The sequence below is a fragment of the Rhinichthys klamathensis genome, unplaced genomic scaffold (assembly GCF_029890125.1).
Source record: "Rhinichthys klamathensis goyatoka isolate OS25496 unplaced genomic scaffold, OSU_Roscu_1.1 h1tg000030l_1, whole genome shotgun sequence".
NCBI lineage: Eukaryota > Metazoa > Chordata > Actinopteri > Cypriniformes > Leuciscidae > Rhinichthys > Rhinichthys klamathensis.
Window position 1 is genome coordinate 492,081 of NW_026606580.1, and position 19,293 is coordinate 511,373.

The 19,293-nt window shown below is 38.5% G+C and overlaps 1 protein-coding gene across 1 annotated transcript in view; it reads right to left on the minus strand.

Annotated features, from left to right (window-relative positions):
- LOC130080133 (cadherin-10) overlaps positions 1-12,772 on the minus strand; it is a 57,581-nt gene extending 44,809 nt beyond the window's left edge. Inside the window, exons 1-2 of the mRNA XM_056245424.1 lie at positions 12,556-12,772; positions 5,620-5,958 (exon numbers count right to left, since the gene is read on the minus strand). Coding sequence (XP_056101399.1) covers positions 5,620-5,817 — 198 coding nt within the window. The 5' untranslated portion in view covers positions 5,818-5,958; positions 12,556-12,772. The remainder of the gene's footprint in view (positions 1-5,619; positions 5,959-12,555) is intronic.
- Positions 12,773-19,293: the final 6,521 nt, after the last annotated feature.

Below are 19,293 nucleotides of genomic sequence, written 5' to 3' on the forward strand. Positions count from 1 at the left end.
AAAAAAAAACAGCTAAAAAAAGGAAAGCGGCAATGCACCTCTGGGCTGCTGGGAACAAATTAAAATACATTTCAGAATAAGGTGTATGTCGGCCATGTGGCGGCCTTTCGCAGTGACTCGTGAAAAATATGAGCGATTTGATTCGGCCTCATAGATCCTGATTCAACCCTAACCACAATCCCTCTGTTCATTTCAAATGCACTACAGGGAGAGTGCCGCATGGCACTGAATACTGATCACTTGCTCATTTGCTCTGGGAGCACTTTTTGGCACAACACTGGGCTCTCTATGGCACCGGCAATCCTGAACAGATACCCTTTGTTTATTGGCAGGAATATGTCTCCGGCGTGAGGTTGCCTAAATAATCTCTGCCAGTCAAAAATCCGACCGTGTCCCCAAAGAGGCAACATGGAGAAACACATGGAGAGTGCCAGCATTCCAAGCGAATGTGTGCTTTTTCCATTATTTTTTGAAGGATGTTCTTGATTATAATGAGCTGACAGTTGAATATGAAGTAAAGGCAGCGCGGATTTATCCCGGCCTTGCTTTCATTTGCCTGTGCTAATTCGCGTAGCACAAAATTAGCCTTTGACTCGGAGCAGCTTTAGGAATTAAATCCCCTGCACACACACAGAGGGATTGTCAGTCGAGCACGGGAGAAATCATTGACAATTCTTGTCAGGTCGGTGGTGAACACTTGCTTAGTACTGCAGAGAGGAGATTGTGAAAATGAGAGCCTGGGCCCAGAACGGATATAGAATAATTATGTACCCCCCCCCCCCCCCCCCCCCCCCTTTTTTTCTTTCTTTGTGTATATCTTGAGCTCAGTCAGAGTAGGACCGAGTCACATTCAAGTTGACTAACTCGACACAAACACTGCAGTGCAATCTCTTTCTCGCTGCCTCGTCCCACCCCGGTCGCCCCTTTTGTGGTTTCAATGTTAGGCGTTAATCATAAGGCCATGCGGTTCGGTCTGTAGTTTTTACACTTTTTTTTTTTCTGTCACTCGCGGAGGTTTACAACAGATTTCATCGCATGCAGACTCTCTGAGGAGTTGAAAAGCGCATGAACCCAAACTCAGCGAAGCTGTCTCTCTCTCTCTTCTAATCTCCTCTGCTGGCTGTGGACTCTGCTGGTTCATTTGAGTGGATAAGGACACGCACTGCAACTACTTAGATAGCTGGAGGTTCCTGTGAGGCTTGACTTTGCTGTGACAGAAAGTGGGGTGGGGGGGGGGATCTGCAAGATCTCTATCAGGTTTTGTCCAGCCTGGTCATTGTGCTTCATAGCAGATTTTTGTATTTTTTACATTGTTTGCATTATTTTTAAAACGACCCCTGAGTGTTCAGAATACGCAAAATCAACAAAGCGGTCCTTGGTGGACGTATAATGAGACCGGGACTACACTAGTGCAAAAGCCATCAACATGTAAATAACTGAAAAGAATTGAAATTTTCTCTATGTTTGCTTTGACTATTAATGCTGTCACTGAGGCTGTATTTATATGAATAGTTAAATAATTATTATTATTATTACTACTACTACTAATAGTATTTTACTATAAAAAAATATGGTGTTACACAGATATTGGTACTTGTAATATTTCTAAAGAGTAACAAGTCAAGTTAAATAAAAAAATAAGAACAAGAACAAGGAAATAAAAGGAGTATAGAACAAAAAGTACAATTGCAGTAGAAGTACAGTGAGTGGATTTCTAATTTTATATTATTATTAATATAAAAAAACTATGGTGCTGGATATTGATACAGTTGTAATATTTTAGTTAAGGAGTGACAGGTCACAAGTTCATATCTGAAAATAAAAAAAACTGTACTATAAAAACAATTAATGTGAAAATGCAGTAGAAGTACAGTAAATGGATATATAAAAAATAGTGCTGTCAAATCGATTAATCGTGATTAATTGCATCTAACATGAAAGTGTGTTGTGTTTATGTTATGAATGTTCGGTAAGAATGTCGTTTAATGAGAAATAGATGAGATTTATATACATGTGTCTGAATTATGTTATCATGTAATTATGTTACAACATGTAATATTTAGAATTGCTGTAATACATCACATAATTACTTGCAATAGTGCTACAACTGTCAGATTATCACGCAGTTGAGTTTCCCCTCTATCGCTTCATGATGTGGTTTTGCACGCTCAGATGAGTTTTTAATCCTGACAAGTCCTAATGAACCTGTGCTAAATATTTAAACATTTAAATGTGAGCCATCACTGCCTTCTCGTTATTAATGCTTTCAAAAATGATCAAAATCGTGGCGTTCTATTTTTTTTTCTTTCTTTGTTTTATTAAAGCGCCGAGTATTTACGTGAAGAGGATCAAAAGGGTTAGGTAGACAGAAGAAGAGAGCTCACCGGGAAAACGGGAAAGGGTTTATTTGCACAATGCATTATGGAGCTTGGAGAAGGTTAATAGGATTTTGTTCACATCAATAGCGCTGATGGCACGCCATGTGAGCCGCTGCCCCCACATCAAACTCATGACACAAAAGCGGCAAAATGCATGGCGGGCTTCAGCACTTCTGAGCTTCTTTCTGCACAACAGGGCCACGACGCCTGGGCGGTCATAATGACCACTGGATGGCCAGAAGGATGTTTCTGGTTTGTGAGTTTTCTCTTTTATACACATATTTGTATGTGCTGTTAAAATGTGAAAGATTTCTCAGTAGTTTTAAGCTTGAGTCATCACAAAATTACATTTAGAAAACTGCATCTTTAATCCTGTTTATTTTACATTTCTGCCTGATGCGGCTTCATATTAATTCAAGGCAGTAGCTGTTTTCACATATCATGGACTAACTGAATTATAAATTACAGTATACTTGCTCTGTGGAGCATTAGTGCTAATATTGAATCTCTCACTTTAATATTCATCCTGGTTGCAGTGTTGGTTGTGTGCGGATTATACAGTGACTTTTAGGGGTGTGTGTGAGGTAACATAATATTTGGCTCATTATTTCTGTTTGTATAAATGGTCTTTTTTGGTTTTATTTGTGGTTTGTTGTTTGTAAATGTATATTTTTCTCATTGCTTTATGCCATATAAAGCAATGATTTCGGGGCTCAGACTCACTCTCCCAGTTTAAATCTAGATTAAAGATGCATCTCTTTAGCCTAGCATTCATATAATGCATCTTCTTAGATCAGATCAAATGCACATGATCATTCTTGCTTAACGTTATGAACAGCAGCTACGCTAATTATTTTATATTTGCTTCTCTCTTTTTTCTCAGGATGCCCATCCTGAGGTAACTAGAGAGTGTGTTAGCTCCAGTTTGGATCCAGCCTATTATGAAGATTTCAGATGCCCAACACCTATGAAGAGACGGCGCCAACTCATGCGAAGACTTCAGATGACGCAAACTCTGAATCAACATGCACCAATGCTACATTTTTCTAAATGTCATAACTATAGTTTTTGTTTGTATCTTGTCGTGTAGCTAACTTCTTTTAAAACTACTGTTGAACTAACTGTAGCTTGTACTGTTTAGTTGTACCATATAGATGTTTCTTGTGAAACACATTAAATGGCTAAGACCTCTGAAGCAAGCGATGACAGGGCTGTTGCTTTATTGGAAATATTCTTCCCATTTTATGGATTATTTCTGGCTCCACACTGGAAAATAAATCCTCTTTTAGGGCTTGTCTGTGTCGGGGCGGCCAGTGGAGGCCTTGGTTGGATAGAAATAAATATGGTATCCCACAAGGCTCCGAAAAGGTTGCTGAATTATCTTTATGAGGAGAACCATCAATGGCTTTGATGGCTTCTCACTGGGGCTCTAAGTACCCATCTATTGGACTACACAAGATCTAATACGTCACCCACACACACACTAGTAAGAAATGGTGGGAAATGGATGGAATGGATGATCAAGTCGCTCCACAGTGATCTCCCTGAACCAGTATGTGGGTGTTTCGTTCTCCCTCGCCCTCCTACAGTATTTATGGGAGCCCTGTGTCTTTTTGGCACTTTAATTGGGAACGAGACTGGACGGTAGATGAGAAGCAGGCCAAAACCATGTGATTGCTGTCAAGCCAGAGAAACGCAGCAGCCAGGAAAAGAGGGAGAGATAGAAGGAGAAAGAGCTAGAGAAAAGAGAGAAGCATCAAAGCTCTGGGAAAGAGGCCAGGACACTGCTGAGTCTGACACTTCCTCATCCGATGGACTCTTCCCAGTCAGTGCTGTTTTGTTGCCTTGTCACGTAAAATGCAACTCTATGAGGGCGGAATCTCATTCTCGTTTTTGATTGATTTATTGTTTTCTCCTCACCCACTCTTGCTTGCTCGCCTTTCTTTTTCAGTGCGCTTGCGTGTTTCTTTTCTTGCAGTATTCTCAACAAAAACAACCCTTAACCATAAGAGGAGAGATGTTGATCTGTCTGTGTTACCACTCATCTCTCCAACCAAAGCATCCCATTTACTTGCAGACAGTGAATGCGATGATGAAAGCTGAAGTCTTTGACGTAAAATTGTCCGTCAACAGGCTGCGTCGACCCCCTCATCGCATGCACGGGGGTTGTAACTGCTGCTGTCTCTGCTGTCTGATGCCGGTGGCTTGACAAGCGTTGCACTCTGATCTGACGGCAGACGAGTTGCATTTGATTTTAACCGAATCATGTTGCACTGGTAGGCCCACCTTTCAACAACTGGCACGTCTAGGTTTGACTCTCAACTGTTTCATGTCCTGAGTTGATCTTCGCTAAAATGCATCTTTCGTGCATGTTGAAAGCCAGGACATCAGCTGTTATTATCAGGTCATGGTTATATTGTAAGCCATTGAGTTAATCCCACACAATAATTTCTGTTTTGGAACGTCAGGATGTGGTCATTAATATAAAGAGGGTTATTATGGCTCTTTGTATCCCACACATCGATTCATCGTAATAGCCTACATTCTCATTGATTTTCTTCTAATACATCATTAGCTATCATGCTGAAAGCATCATCCGCTAGGTATGAGTTCAGTTGATGTTCGTGAGTCATGTTCATAACTGACATTTTGTGCTTGTTTGTGTTGTGTGTTAATGGTCAGACTGACTGAATCTGCTCATATTTTATACTTTAATTCCCATGATGCTAGCAACTCCACAGTCACAGGTCCGATTCCCATTTTTGAATCTGGCAGTTGCTTTAATCCATTGCATTAAATGTATAGCCTACATTGTATAAGTTAATGCATTCCCTAAGAATTGATTCCAGGACCTTGGTGTTGTTAGCACAATGCTCTACTGTTTGAACTACTAAAGGAAACACACACATGGCTTGAAATATAATCACTTTATAAGTACACTCACAAAATACACTTTATACGTTTTTGTTGTGCTAACAGCCTAAAATGGCGCTTCGAAAAAGTAGCATGATAAAGATGGTAAAAACATGTTAATTTAGTGGTACTGTTTGATTATATTCCGTTTAAATTGCATTGTAAGGCATTTGAAAGACAACCATGGTATTATCATCATGGTACTATGTCCATTGTAATACCAAGGTACTTTTTCATAGGGGGTAAAAAAAAAAAAAAACTTTGCTTATATATAATACCTGTTCCCAACATTTGCAGCTCCTTCATTCCTAAGAGTAACAGCCCTTACCTTTCCAACATACTGTTTTCCAGTTCCTGTCCACTCCTCTAAGAGAAAGAAACTATTCCACATCCATCCTCGTTTAGTGCGGTGTAGAGTCCGTCCATCCCGATCCAACGTGCTAATTCCAGGCACCGGCCGGATCAGTGCACTGCTCCAGCCCAGCAAGCAGGACAACAGGAGGAAAGTAACTTGATTGATTATCATTGTATCCGATCACTCCTGGAGAGTCCTTGACAAGGAATCAATTAAGAAACAGAGCTCTGTGTTGAAGATACTGCTGAATAGTGGGACCGACGAAATGGGGCATCGTATCCTTAATTCTCTTCAATTATGTCTTCTTGGGGCCTGTGATGGAGAGAAAAGATCTTTAAGAAAACATTTAATTTGCAAAAATTACCTCTGGGACGAGTGTCACATACAACAACACTCTGTAAATGTATGTTAGCTGACTAAAAATCATGTTGGCTAACTAGAAAACAAATCATTAATATTGATTGATCACAAAAGATGAAGTGATTTTTGCACACAGCAGTCACTTGGTGGTCTCTAATTGATGAACTTCTCGAGCTTGAACATCTCTAAACATTTACTTTCCTCACTCGGCATAGATTTGCGGTTACCGCCAAAACGCAGCAAGTCGATAGCAAACTCAAACTGCTGAAAAATGCACTTCTATAACACAAACTAGCGTAAAAGAAGCACAGGCAGCGGCTCACAGAAGCGCTCTCTCCTCTAGGACTAGTTCTGATAGGTAATTTGGAGGATGTATGCATAATTTATTGGCTTTTGGAAGTTAATCCTAATAAATCTTTCTTCCCTCGTTTGACGAAAGCCCATTTTCCAGGAGTCTGCAGGAAAAGGCCAAGGAGCCAGGTTAGCCTGACAGGCATTCATTACGGCAAATGTCTCCAGGGGTCTCGCAAGCAAACGAGGAGCAGATTCATAATGTTGTGGCGTTTTTGTTTAACGATCTGAATCAAAGAAAAGAAAAGAAGGGGAGGCTAGGCAAAGGGGGGAGAAAAAGAAAGAGAAATAAAACACACACGGTGTCAACGGGGCCATCTCAGCGAACAAAGCCATTCCTTTCTTTGTCTAAGAGCAAATTAGGGCTCTGGTTCTATTTGATGTGACTGAAGTTATGCATGTAAATGAACATTGTCTTGTGAATACGAATCCAATAATTTACTTAATGAGATATGGATGAAGTTAGGAATTATTCACTAGGCAGCGTTTGAAAGTGTGCAGACTACTTGTAATTTGTGGAATCACTGGCTTCGCTAATGCGAGTAATGAATTTTGTCAGCCCCAGCAGAGGAGGTCTTTTGTGGCCCAATCTTCCATTCAGACATATGTTTCAATGCAGCTCAAGGTTAGCTAGTAGGGCAGAACTTTGACACTAGGAAGGTCTGCAGAGGTCTTTATGAATTAAACATGATTTTTCTGAGCCTTTCACATCCGGTATATGAATCACACTTTGGCACAAACTGAGACGGTCTGTGTCTATGTAGGGAAAGTGCCACCCACATTTGATTTTGGAGTAAGGGTCTTAGAGAAGCATCTAATCAGCAGCTGGCATAGAAAAACCTGCTCAAGTCTCTGGCGTGACCTTGACGGACAGATAAATATCCATCTGTCAGTGTCATGGTCCACAACCGACTTGATTGATTTAACGGTTTCTATGACACGTTTTCCATCCGTGGTCTTAGCTCAAGGGCGAGCGTGGACAAAAGAGTAATAAAAATGAGTTCTGATTTATGCATGTTTATTGCAATGCTCTTTCAAAACCTGATGAAGTCTGCTTATTGGCAGACTCCTCCTCATAGCACTGATGGATTTAATTCAGTTCTCAGTGATGTGTCATTTATCTATCAATTTCATCTCTATTTTCTCAATTTCTCTCTTTTTTTCTAAAATTGCTTAGGAAAAATAAAATTAGCACAAATTGTTTGCATTCAGTAAGAGAGTATAGCTACAAAATGAATGTGGATATAGCAGCACAATCAGTTTAGTCTATTGCAGACTTCTGAGAACCAGAAGACATTTATTACTATTTATCAGCCCATTCTCATCCCTAGGCGTCATGAAACTGACGCCTTGGGAATCATTTTGACCATGCTTCAATATTCGACGCTTTAGGCACCCTTTAGCGTCAGTTACATGACGCGATCCTTATTGTATGTACTTTATTGCATGTATTTTCCTGAAGTCTGCTGAAATGTATTGCGGATCCAAATTCATGAGCGCTGTTTAAGAACTGACATTCATGCAGTCAGAGGTTGCCCTTTTATAGCTAAGGAGATTTAACAGAGTTCTCACTCGTGTCTCATTCAAGTATCTTTGTTTTTTCTATCAGATGATTGTCCTAAAAATCCATTAAAATACATAAATTGCCACAAAATAGACAATTTTCCACATACAGTAAGAGTATAGAGTTATAAAATGAATGTGGAAAGCAGCACAGATAATTAATAACAATTTGGTATCTTAATGTTTTTCACAAAAGAAAAGTCTGAGAAATAGTAGACACATTCTTATTATTTATGTATTCTATGTATTTGTTTATTTTTTATTATTTAAGTTTCCTGAAGTTTGCTGAAATTAATTGTGACTCCAATCTCTGAATGCTGTTTTAGAATTTACATTCTTCTCCTTTAATAGAGTTCTCAGTTGTCTCATTCAAGTAGGATATATATATATATATATATATATATATATATATATTTGTCTCAGATGATTCTCCTAAAATCCCTGAGAAGAAATTAATAGCCAAAATAGACAATTATTGACATAGCGTGAGCAAACCAGAACCATTTGTTCTTGGAAGAATGTGATTTTTTTTTTTTTTTGCAGATGTTGGTGTATTGCCAAATGTGAGCACAGTGTGAGACTTTTTTTTAAATATGTTTTAGACATTTGTGGTTGGAATTGTTGAACTGATGTATTGATGTTCCCTTAATGTTCAGAGGTTGCTCATTCATACCTCAGATTTAATGTTAGAGTTCTCAATAGAGTTATGTCTCAATCCCCAATTTTGTTTATCTTAAAATATATTAGTAAAGCTTTAAATGAGGATAGCATAGCACAGATACTTTCATTTTGGAAGAATTTGATGAGACTTTTTTATTGGAGACTTTGGTATGCTGGCAAGATTAAGCACAGTTTAAGATGCTGCTGAGATTACAACATGGGATTACTAAAAAATCTGAGAAATGAGATTTAAACCATTGCAAATTCTTATCCACACATATGTTTACTGCACAAATGACTTGTGGTTCTCATTGTTCACAAGTGTTGTTTAATAATTGACGTGTACCTCCTCGGGCTGCTTTTGTTTTCATTAGCCATGGCGAGTTGAGTTATCAAATCACACGCTGTACAAGGTTTTTTGGAAGTTTACACAACATATAATAATGGAGTGAGAAGTGCCGTTTATATCCAGCTCTGCTGGGGAGATGGTAACACTTGTAAAAATGCCCAGACAGGAAATTGTGTGTTTCTATGATGGGACAGGCTTACAGAAAATAAAAATAATAATTTAGTTTAGCCCTTCCTCTGCAATGTCAAGAACGTTCTGGGAAAAAAATGCCCGCAATTGTGTGCACCAATTTATGCGTGGTGATTCTCATGATTGCATTTTCTAATTATCATTCAAGGCTGTCCTTGAGGTTTAATAGCATTCTGGATATTAATCTTTGATACAGCATGCCTATTAAGCATTAGGCCAGTGAATCTTTTTTTTATTATTATTATTTTGCCTGTTACCATACAACAAAGAAAAAAAAAATCTCTTGGCAGATGTTTAGGACTGTCACTTAATTATCTCACTTTGAATGGTGCATTGAAAACTTGTTTAAGAGCGGCTGTAAGGGAGGATCCGTGATAAGGGGAGGAACGAAGGATGCGCGAGGGAGTCGAGAGAGGAGGAAGAATCTTCTCACTTGTCCTATTAAGAGCGTCTAATTAGTGTGTATATGTGAATTTAGGCGTGTGTGGATATGCTAGTCGAGGCATAATGAGGTAATGCTATATAATTATGAATTAATTGGCAGAGAGGATGGCGCGTTCTGAAAACTGCACACGGATGACCCAGTTGATCTGTGTGACACACAAAACATTTTGTGCCCGTGCAGAGCAGTATTTTGCAGGCGTACAGCAAAGTTGAGGTTTTGTAATTTGCAGGCCTGATTGACAGTGATACACCACTAAAGTCTGCAGGATCAGACCGCTACCGCAAACACAGACCCATAGTCTATGTAATTGCCGTTGTCCTGTCTGCAAGGTACTGCTATATTTCTCCCGAGGTTTATAAAAGCAGTCTGGGGCAGCGTTGTCTTTGGGGAATACATCTGCCAGAGTTCAACACGGCTTCGTTCACTCATGATATCTGCCTCCAAACACCCTCCCCTCTTTCTCTCCCTAGAATATTCCCCCTAAGACCATATCAGACACGGATCATTTAGGGAAACTGGGTTATTTCCGTCCACACCTGACTGTGTTCTGATGGATGTCTGGAGCCATATGTGGGATACGGCAGCTTGTGTCTGTGCATTTGTCGTGCTTATTATTGCTCGGGGAAAGTTTTTTGGTGCTTCTTTTTCTCTTGACCTTGAGATTCTCAAGCTTTAAATGATAGAGACTTCATGCAGCTCATAAGTTTGACGGGAGAACTTCTGGGAACAGGATGAACTAATCGCTTAACAATATATAGATTGTATGCGGTGTAAAAGATTGAAATATTGCCCGAGGCCTGTCTGATATCTCACAATCGAAGCAGCCTCCTGGTCTGTCTAGATTACTTGCAGGGCATCAATCTATCTGCCATGGTCAGATAAAGATGGAGGCTAAGTCTGTTTTGTTTAAACATTTAATATGGCAGAGCCCTTCCATCACTTTAAATGTAGGGTCGGGGCTTGTGGCAGCAGGATTTTTAGGGTTTTAAATGTTTGTTTGTGAAAGTAAAGTCATGATGGCTTAAAAAGTTTCAAGATCAACATGATGAAGACTGATCTTCATTGCTGCTTAGCACAGAATTTTGAGCCACTTGGTGGAGCTAACTCTCTCTCTCAGATAACACTGAAAGTTCTGTATCTGTGTCTCGCTCTGTTTCCTTGTGTATATCATATGTCTTCAGTCTAAAAGGGTAAAAATAAATACTAATGATTTTGTACTGAAGGCATAATGATAGGCTTTTTTTTTTAGCAAAAAAATCAATTTTATGTTCATTTTAGGACAGATTTTTTTTAGAAAGTGAAAATACTTTATGAATCACCTTTGGCATCCAGTCAAAATATACACTCTTAGAGAAAAAGGTTCTTGTGTGGATCCATGGGTTCTTGGCTCAATTTTAAAGAACACTTTATGCCAAAAACACACATGTAAGGTTCTATGTAAGGAGACATGTCTTAAATAATTTCATAATACTTTAATGTTTAACAGGTAATAAAAAAAATTAAGAGCTCGCGAGCTGCTTAATTAATACATTTTATAAAAAAATGCATTAAAACACAAATAAATAATTGAACTAAATCCATAAAATGATCCCATAAAATGTGTTATGAAGCACCTCTAAAGTTATTGATGTGATAGAATGAAGCTCTACAATTATTGTCAATAGCTCAGAATTTCACAAGTTCATATCTAAATTTCTGACTTTGAAATCTCGCAAATCATGAGCAAAGTTTGAGACATTGTTGAGATATCTTCCATGAGAGACTATTAGGAAGTTTTTCTCAGAGGGGTACAAATCTGAGAAGCAGGAGGTCTCCATTTGCATTCACCTTTAATCTCATGGAGAAAATACAGAGATATTAAATGGATCTTATAATAAAGTGTATATTTTCCAGAAAGAAGAATCTTTATAAAACAGATAAAAGGAGTAATTTAAGCCTGTAAATTTATCCCTAGACATTTGCCTCCTAAATGTGTATGCTGTCAGTGACAGATCTTCTATTCACAGGCTTTTGTGTGTGTTTCCAAGTGAATCGTTTTGCATTGAAAGAGAAGCTATTAGTGTGGCTAATTTAGAACGCAGAAATGCAACAAGCACTTTAGAGGTTAATTTGTGTTGGACAATAATGATCATTCACTAATGACCTCCAATACCGAGATCCAGTTGATCGGCTGTATTTAACAGCAGCATACCCTAATGTGTGTGTGTGTGTGTGTGTGTGTGTGTGTGTAAGGAACAGTGAGTGAGTGAGTGATTAGGCATGAGCAGTGGGGCAGACTCTTGCTGTGTCCAATGCAATACATATTTATGAAATATTTCAGCACATCTCTCACTCTCTCTCTTGCACACACACACACACACACACATTCACATTAACGCACATCGTTTATCTTCAAACTGAGGCTGCCTGTAAAATAGCTGCCAGATGACACACGGGTCAAAGCAATAATCTGCTTATCAGAATCAAGCAAAAGCATTTGTGTAATTGCAGGATTCATAACAGAGCAATTGTCAAATAAAATTACTGCAGAGCAGTGCAGCCAGCCCGCATGAAGTTTTTTAGACACATCTTTTGCTGTATGTTTTATTTTTTAATGCACCTTTAACAACCTTATCTGGGTGTATAGAAATACAGTTTTATTTAAAAATAACAAAAAATGATCATATAAGCAATAATGAAAAAAGCATTTTGATCTAAAATGACATAATTTTGCCCCCGTATTGGCAAACAAGAATATTAAAAATCTTTTGAAAGTAGAATCAACGCAGTGTTTAGAGATGCGATTCAACAGCACAGCACAAAAACAGTTTTAACAGTTTCTAGCCAGGAATTGTTCTACAATATGAACCCAATAAGCCTCAATAAATCCTGTAAAGTTCTTGACTGTAAATATGGCATTGAGACATTTCAAAAGCGACCAATCTATCTTTTTAGAGCCTACGCACATTATTTGAAACCACCTGCAAAAGAAACTAATCAGCCGTCTACTCACACTCTCTTTTTGCGTTTGCCACGTCTTTCTCAGTTGCTTTAAATCCGACTAAGCCACTCTTTAATCAAATAGTTCCTCCAGTGTAAAACGATCTCCACGGCAACCACTCTGCAGGGCACATCTGTCTTAATGATAACCTTTAGATTCAGCGAGCGAGAGAGAAAATTACGTACATGACTGCTCTCTTTCCGGACTCTTCTCATCCGTCTGAGCGAGAGTGGGGGACCGAGAGAGAGCACAAGAGCAACAGAGCCGGAGAGGGAGAGGGAGGGAGGGAGGGACGGATGAGAGAGACACACAGAGAGAGAGAGACAGAGAGAGAGAGAGAGACAGAGAGAGAGAGAGAGAGAGGCAGAGAGAGTTTTACCTTCCTTGCCTATACTCCATTGTTTTCTGCTGTGTTTTCAGGCAACTTCTATATCTCCTTAGCATAAGCTCCACGCTTGTCACCTTCCCTCTTAGTTTTCTCTGTAAGACTGAACATTGTCCTGAAGCTTACTGTGTGCGAGAGAAAGAGCTGTGTGACTGTTCTCTCTTTTCTTATTCTAGTCCCGTTGTCTTAAATTTTCCCAATGCTTTTTGATTTCTACTTGTCTTTTTACCTCCTTTTTTTGTCTGTCGGTGTATTCTTTTTCCTTTCATCTGCTTCCCCCAGCCCCCCCCCCCCCCCCCCCCCCTCCCCCCCCTCCCCCCCCCTCCCCCCCCCCCCCCCCCCCCCTCCCTCTCTCTCTCTCTCTCTCTCTCTCTCTTTCTCTCTTTTTGAGTGTCAGGGAGATTGTGGCAGCAGGATTGAGCTCATGATTGGCTGCCACTCAGTCGTCGCCGATAAAAGACAGCAGAAAAAAGAAGGGTAGAGAGAGAAGAAGAGGCTTTACTCCCCTGGAGCTGCGGTTTTGACTTCGCTTGCCACAGATTGTGGGGGGGGTGGGGGTTAGGAAGATACCAACGACCGAAAGAGATATAAAGGGAGAGGGAAGAGGTCAAGGATATGAGGGCCATGGGCTTAGAACCGCAGGCAATAGATGGCGGTAGCGATCCACAGCTAATGGAAGTCGCGTGATAGATGGACTCATCGATGCTAACTGTCCAAAGCGATCCGAGCTTGATCTAATCAGGGTTCAATGACAGTGGAATGAAGGAGAAAGAGCCCATAATAAGTAAATCAACACCAGGAGAGAGGCAAAAGTGAGGTAGGAGATGGGGGCGGGGTGGACCATGTCCAGGCACTCAGCGGGAGTGTCATTACCAGCTCTCTCCTCCGGTTCATATCAGTCCATCACCTCACATAAAACGAACCGATGGAGAAAAGCTGGATTTTTTTTAATGCCACAAAGACAAACTTAAGATATTACCTGAGCATTTGACAGAGAGAGTTAAAAGTCATGAAAGACTGACATATATTGACCCGTACCAAAGTTGTAGATCCGTCTTGAATCAATGTGAAAATGTACGGCTCAAACATGAACAAATTTTCATAAATTTCTCACCCTCATGTCGTTTCATCTTTGATACACAAATGATGATATTTTTACATGAAAGTTGAGAGATTTCTGTCCCTCCATTGACAGCTACGCAACTACCACTTTTTCGCATCAAACTGTTCAGAGAGATCGTAAAATTAATCCATATGAATCCAGCTGTTTAGTCCAGATTGAGATTGAACAGACTGAATTTAGGCTTTTATTCACAAATAAACATATGCTCAACCGTACTTGCTTGACACACCTCATTGGTTCTTGCGGAATCTGAAACGTGCAGCGTAACAAGAGAATGAACCGCATTAGTTCTTACGGAAGCACAAATTTAAATCTCCTCATTCTTTGTGCAAGGCTCCTCATAATGATATGGCCTGATAGCACCTAATAGAGCCATTATGGGAGGGTCTTTGTCTTTCTCAGGTGTGAAATGCATACATATTAATGAGAGATCATGCCCCTTCGCATAAAGCTTTCTGACACAAAACACGTCATTAAAAATTTAAAAATTCTTTATTGTCTTATCTGAATGAGTAGTCAGGATAATTCTCACATAGTTTTGGAGCAAATATTCTAGGCTACGTGATACAATTTTCAAAAGTCTTGTGAAGAAATAATCAATATGTGTTTTGTGGCCTTATTTCAGAAACTTTAATTTTTAGTTTTTTCAATAACCATGCATAAACAATATTCTCTCAAAAATACAAATATGTAGATACATGTTGCTCACATATTATGGTAGCCCTGTTTGTGCTAAATAGAGTGTAATTACACCTGTGCCATTAATATGTTTATAAGCAACTGAAAAAAGCACAAATGTCAGGGCATGTCAAAACATCTCAAGGACCCCAAAAACACCTTGGACCCAAGAGGGTTAATGCGTAACACGAGAATTAACTCATTGGTTCTTGCAAAAAGCTCAAGCGTGCTCCGTAACACAAGAATGAATCTCATTGGTTCTTACGGAAGCTCAAACGTGCTGCTTAACACGAGAATGAACCTCATTGGTTCTTGCGAAAGCTCAAACACGTTGCGTAACACGAGAAGGAACCTCATTGGTTCTTGCGAAAGCTCAAACGCGATGCGTAACACGAGAATGAACCTCATTGGTTCTCGCTGAAGCTCAAATGTGCTCTGTAACATGATGAACCTCATTGGTTCTCGTACAAAAAGATTTCTTCAATAAGATCTTCATTTGTGTTTCGAAGATGAATGAAATTTTTTTTGGTTTGGAATTACAGGGTTGATGACAGTAAATGATGATAGAAAATTCATTTTTGGGTGAACTATCCCTTTAAACATTCTAATCATCAAAGAATGAACATTTTCAAAGAATGAATATAAGATCATGACACTGAAGACTCAGTGAATATTCAGCTTTGCCATCACAGGAATAAATGACTTTCTTTTAAAATCTCTTAAAATAGGATAGTTATTTTAAATTGTAATAATATTTCACAGTATTACTCTTTTTTTTTTATGTATTTTTGTTCAAATAAATGCAGCCTCTGTTAGCATTTGTGCACTGTTAGAGACCTCTATCAAAAAATATCATCATAAATCAATTATTAATACTTACTATACTTAAAACAATATATACAATATACATAAAACGTTGAAAACAAATCCGGCAGTAGTTGTGCGGCAGTATCACACTTAGTTAGGACTGACAAATTACTCATTGCTGGAACCCTAGGACTTTTAAATGCGTCTAAAAAGAAAGAAAGGTTCGTCTGAGAGCAGTGATGGGCTCAATTAACACAGTCTGTGTGCCGTAACACTGCTTTGTTGTGGTGCCAAGTCCTCATCTTCTGTAATTTAAACAGAATTTGTGTATGCACTTATGTTGTTTATGAACACATAGCTGTGATACAAGGGAAAGACAGACCCTTTTGGAAGTATTTTACAGAGATACTGTAAACATAAGGTTTATTTTCATCCTGAGAGGAATGCTGGGAGACCTGCACAGCTCTGGAGATTACTTGTGCCAAAAAAATAAAAAAAAAATTCTATGTTTAATACATGAGTTTGTATGTCTTGGCTTCAAGCCGTTTTTATGAGGAACGAATTTGCTTGATTAGGCTCAAAACTGTTATATATTTGAAATTTTTTAACTAATGAATATCTCTTTGTATTCGGTGGAATAAATCACCACATGGGGCACTGCTGCTGTTTGACACGCTGTTTGTCATTTTGCATTGTGATTTTTCTAAATAGCCAAAAGTAGATCTCAGAGCTTTAACAGACTCTCATTTTCTTGTTCCAGTTCATCTCATCACTGCTGATGTTCAAGTGTAAGAAGTTTAGTCTGTGGTTGGGTACAGTCATTGTGTGTATTGTCTCCAGTTGGGGGCAGTATTGGGCCAAAGTTTTTTTAGAATGTCATAAATTCACTCTCTCTGTCTAATGACACGTTATTGGGCCTTAAATACAATACAAAATAAACCATTAAAAACAGAGCTACCATGTGGCCAGCACAGTTATGGAGATGTGCATGAGAAATTGAGACCACATGAATTGCATGACCATGACTGATGAAGTAGAGGAGCGCTAATGCAGAGTTCATATGAAAATATAAACACTTTCACACACACGCAGAGATACTTACACTTATTACTACATTTTCCCAATTACATTTACTCTACCTTTATGCTTATTACTGGACACTGCAGGAGCACCATTAACTTCCCCTCACATAAACACACATTTATTTTCATCAACAAACAGAAATGTCAGAGACAGAGAGTAGGTTTGAGTCGTCAGGCTGGTAAACACTGCAGGCTGGATACCGCAGTGCTTTCAGCTGTTTTATATTCTCTTATTTATATTTTATTTATTTTATTTTCTCTGAAGTGGCTACCAAAGATGAGCATTATTGATCACTCTCACAATACAGTGATGCGAATTGAGTGAAACTGATACATTCTTATGTCAAAGACACTGCACCATCAAAAACAGCAAAATGGCATTGACAGTTTCTTTCTTTGGATTGCACCGCTCTCTGATGAATAAAGCAAGTGCATATGAGTCATATAAAGTTTGTGAACTTCTGTGTATGTCACCTGCTGTCAGTTCTCGTTCACTTTAAACTAATTTTTTAGTCAGAACACAGGAGAGTCTGCAGGCACAAAACGAATGTGACAGACCTCGTAATAAAATGAGAATCAATGGCTCTTCGGAGATGGTTTCGAAATGTTGTAAAAGCGACACGGAGATGTTGTTTTTATTACTCAACAGGCGAGTAAGGTATTTTATAGAACAGATAAGTTGCCATATGTCTAATCATATTCATAAACACAGTCACGCAGAGCCGAAACAAAACCAAAACAATGTTCTTCCGCAAAATGCTTGCAGTTTGTTTTTTTAACTACTAGAAGGCCAAAAATTACATGGTGTACCCTTAAAGGAAATATCATCAAATTATTCACGAATGTCTACATTAGGATGAAATGCTGCACTAAAATACTCGGACTGTGGTTCCTGCATTGCTCAGCCGTGCCGCTACTGAATCGACAACGCCACGGCAAAATAAATTGTTTTAGCTGAGTTGTGCTTGCAGTCTGAATTGGATGTAATGAAAGAGAATCACTGGGAGCCTCAGAATAATACAGAGACAATAAATAGACAACACATATTTCTATTGAGCTGTCCTCACAGCCCCGAGGGGGCCAAACTATGGAAGCAGAATAGTCTCAATTATAATTCACGCAAGAAACATGATTCACACGTGCGTAGACAATTGCACATGTGTGAAACCTAATTCACGTACACACAAAAAAAATTCACGTGCGTGAAAAAAAATTATATTCACAAAAAGCAATTCACATGCGCAAAATAAAAAACATTTCACAAATGCAAAACACAATTCGTAGATATACAACTGTGCACAAAAACCTTTGAATGTTTAAAATGTACGAGAATGTCCTTGAATTTGAATGTGCAAATCGTCATTCACATACGAATCGCCGTGGATGTGTGCGTGTGTATTTTTGAGACTTTCCTGGCAGCGCTTACTCGTAAAACAGAGCAGTCTGCAGTCATACTCGTAACACAGAGCAGTCGTACTCTTCAGCCAATCAGATTTAAGCTTATCAATCGGCCAATCAGTATCACGTGAGGGCTGGCCTATCTGCATGTCACGTCATCAGCTTTCGACTAGTTCATGGCTGAGCAGAGGTAAGTGCAGTTACTCGTTCATTTCTGTGTTAACTGAAGTTAAAGAAGCTTGAGATCAGTTGATGCAATAGTTTATTAACTGCTGTTTAGTCCACATGTGAACATAAACATTTATTTTTAGTATTGATGGATTTTCATGTCCTGTCCACCACACATTCAACTGATGACAATGTATGTAATGACGTGCATATATTGGAGACAGGTTTTGTTTTAAGCATCATATATTATGTAGATTTATTGTTTCAGATTTCCGAGACAGATGATGTATGAAGTTGCAGACAACCAGTACTGTGATCTTACCATTTCTACTGTAATTCTATAAAAACAGTTATGTTGCAAGCCATCCATTTTGACAGTTGTTTCAACAAGAGGTTATGCATTGTTACTGTATCCGTTTGTCTCTCTCATTTGACTATATGTACACGCTCTAGGAATACAGCCCCGCTATGCATGCATTATTAAATGTTCTTGTCAGAATTAAAAGATTCAAAGACATGGTTCAATTTGATGTACACGTTTTATTAATTTGAAAGTACCTCACGTGATACTGATTGGTCGATTGATAAGCTTAAATCTGATTGGCAGATTCACTCTGATTATGTGTTGTTGTCGTTAACTAAAATGAAAACTATTCAAATAAAATATAGGCTATTCAAATAAAATGAAAATAAGTGGGGGGGAAAATTTTAAGTTTCCTTGGCCACTACATAAATGTAAAAAAAAAAAAAAATGTTGAAGAACTAAAATTACTGAAACTAAAAATGAAATTAAAAATGAAAAAGAAATTAAGAAAAACTTATAAAAATGACAAAAGCACATTTCTACTAAAATGAAAATATAAAAATAAAAGCTAATTCAAATATTCAAATATTAATATTATAATAGTAAATAATAATAGAAAAAAAATGTAAACAAACAAATAAATAAACACATACATGCATACAATGAAGGTACAATTAAGAGGTGGTTTGCAAACATGATTTCAACTTGAACTTAAAATTCCTTATTCACAACCTTGTCCTGAACACAGTATAAGTGGCCGGTTATGAGCCATCATCAATCACAAACTGTTTTATAATGAATCATG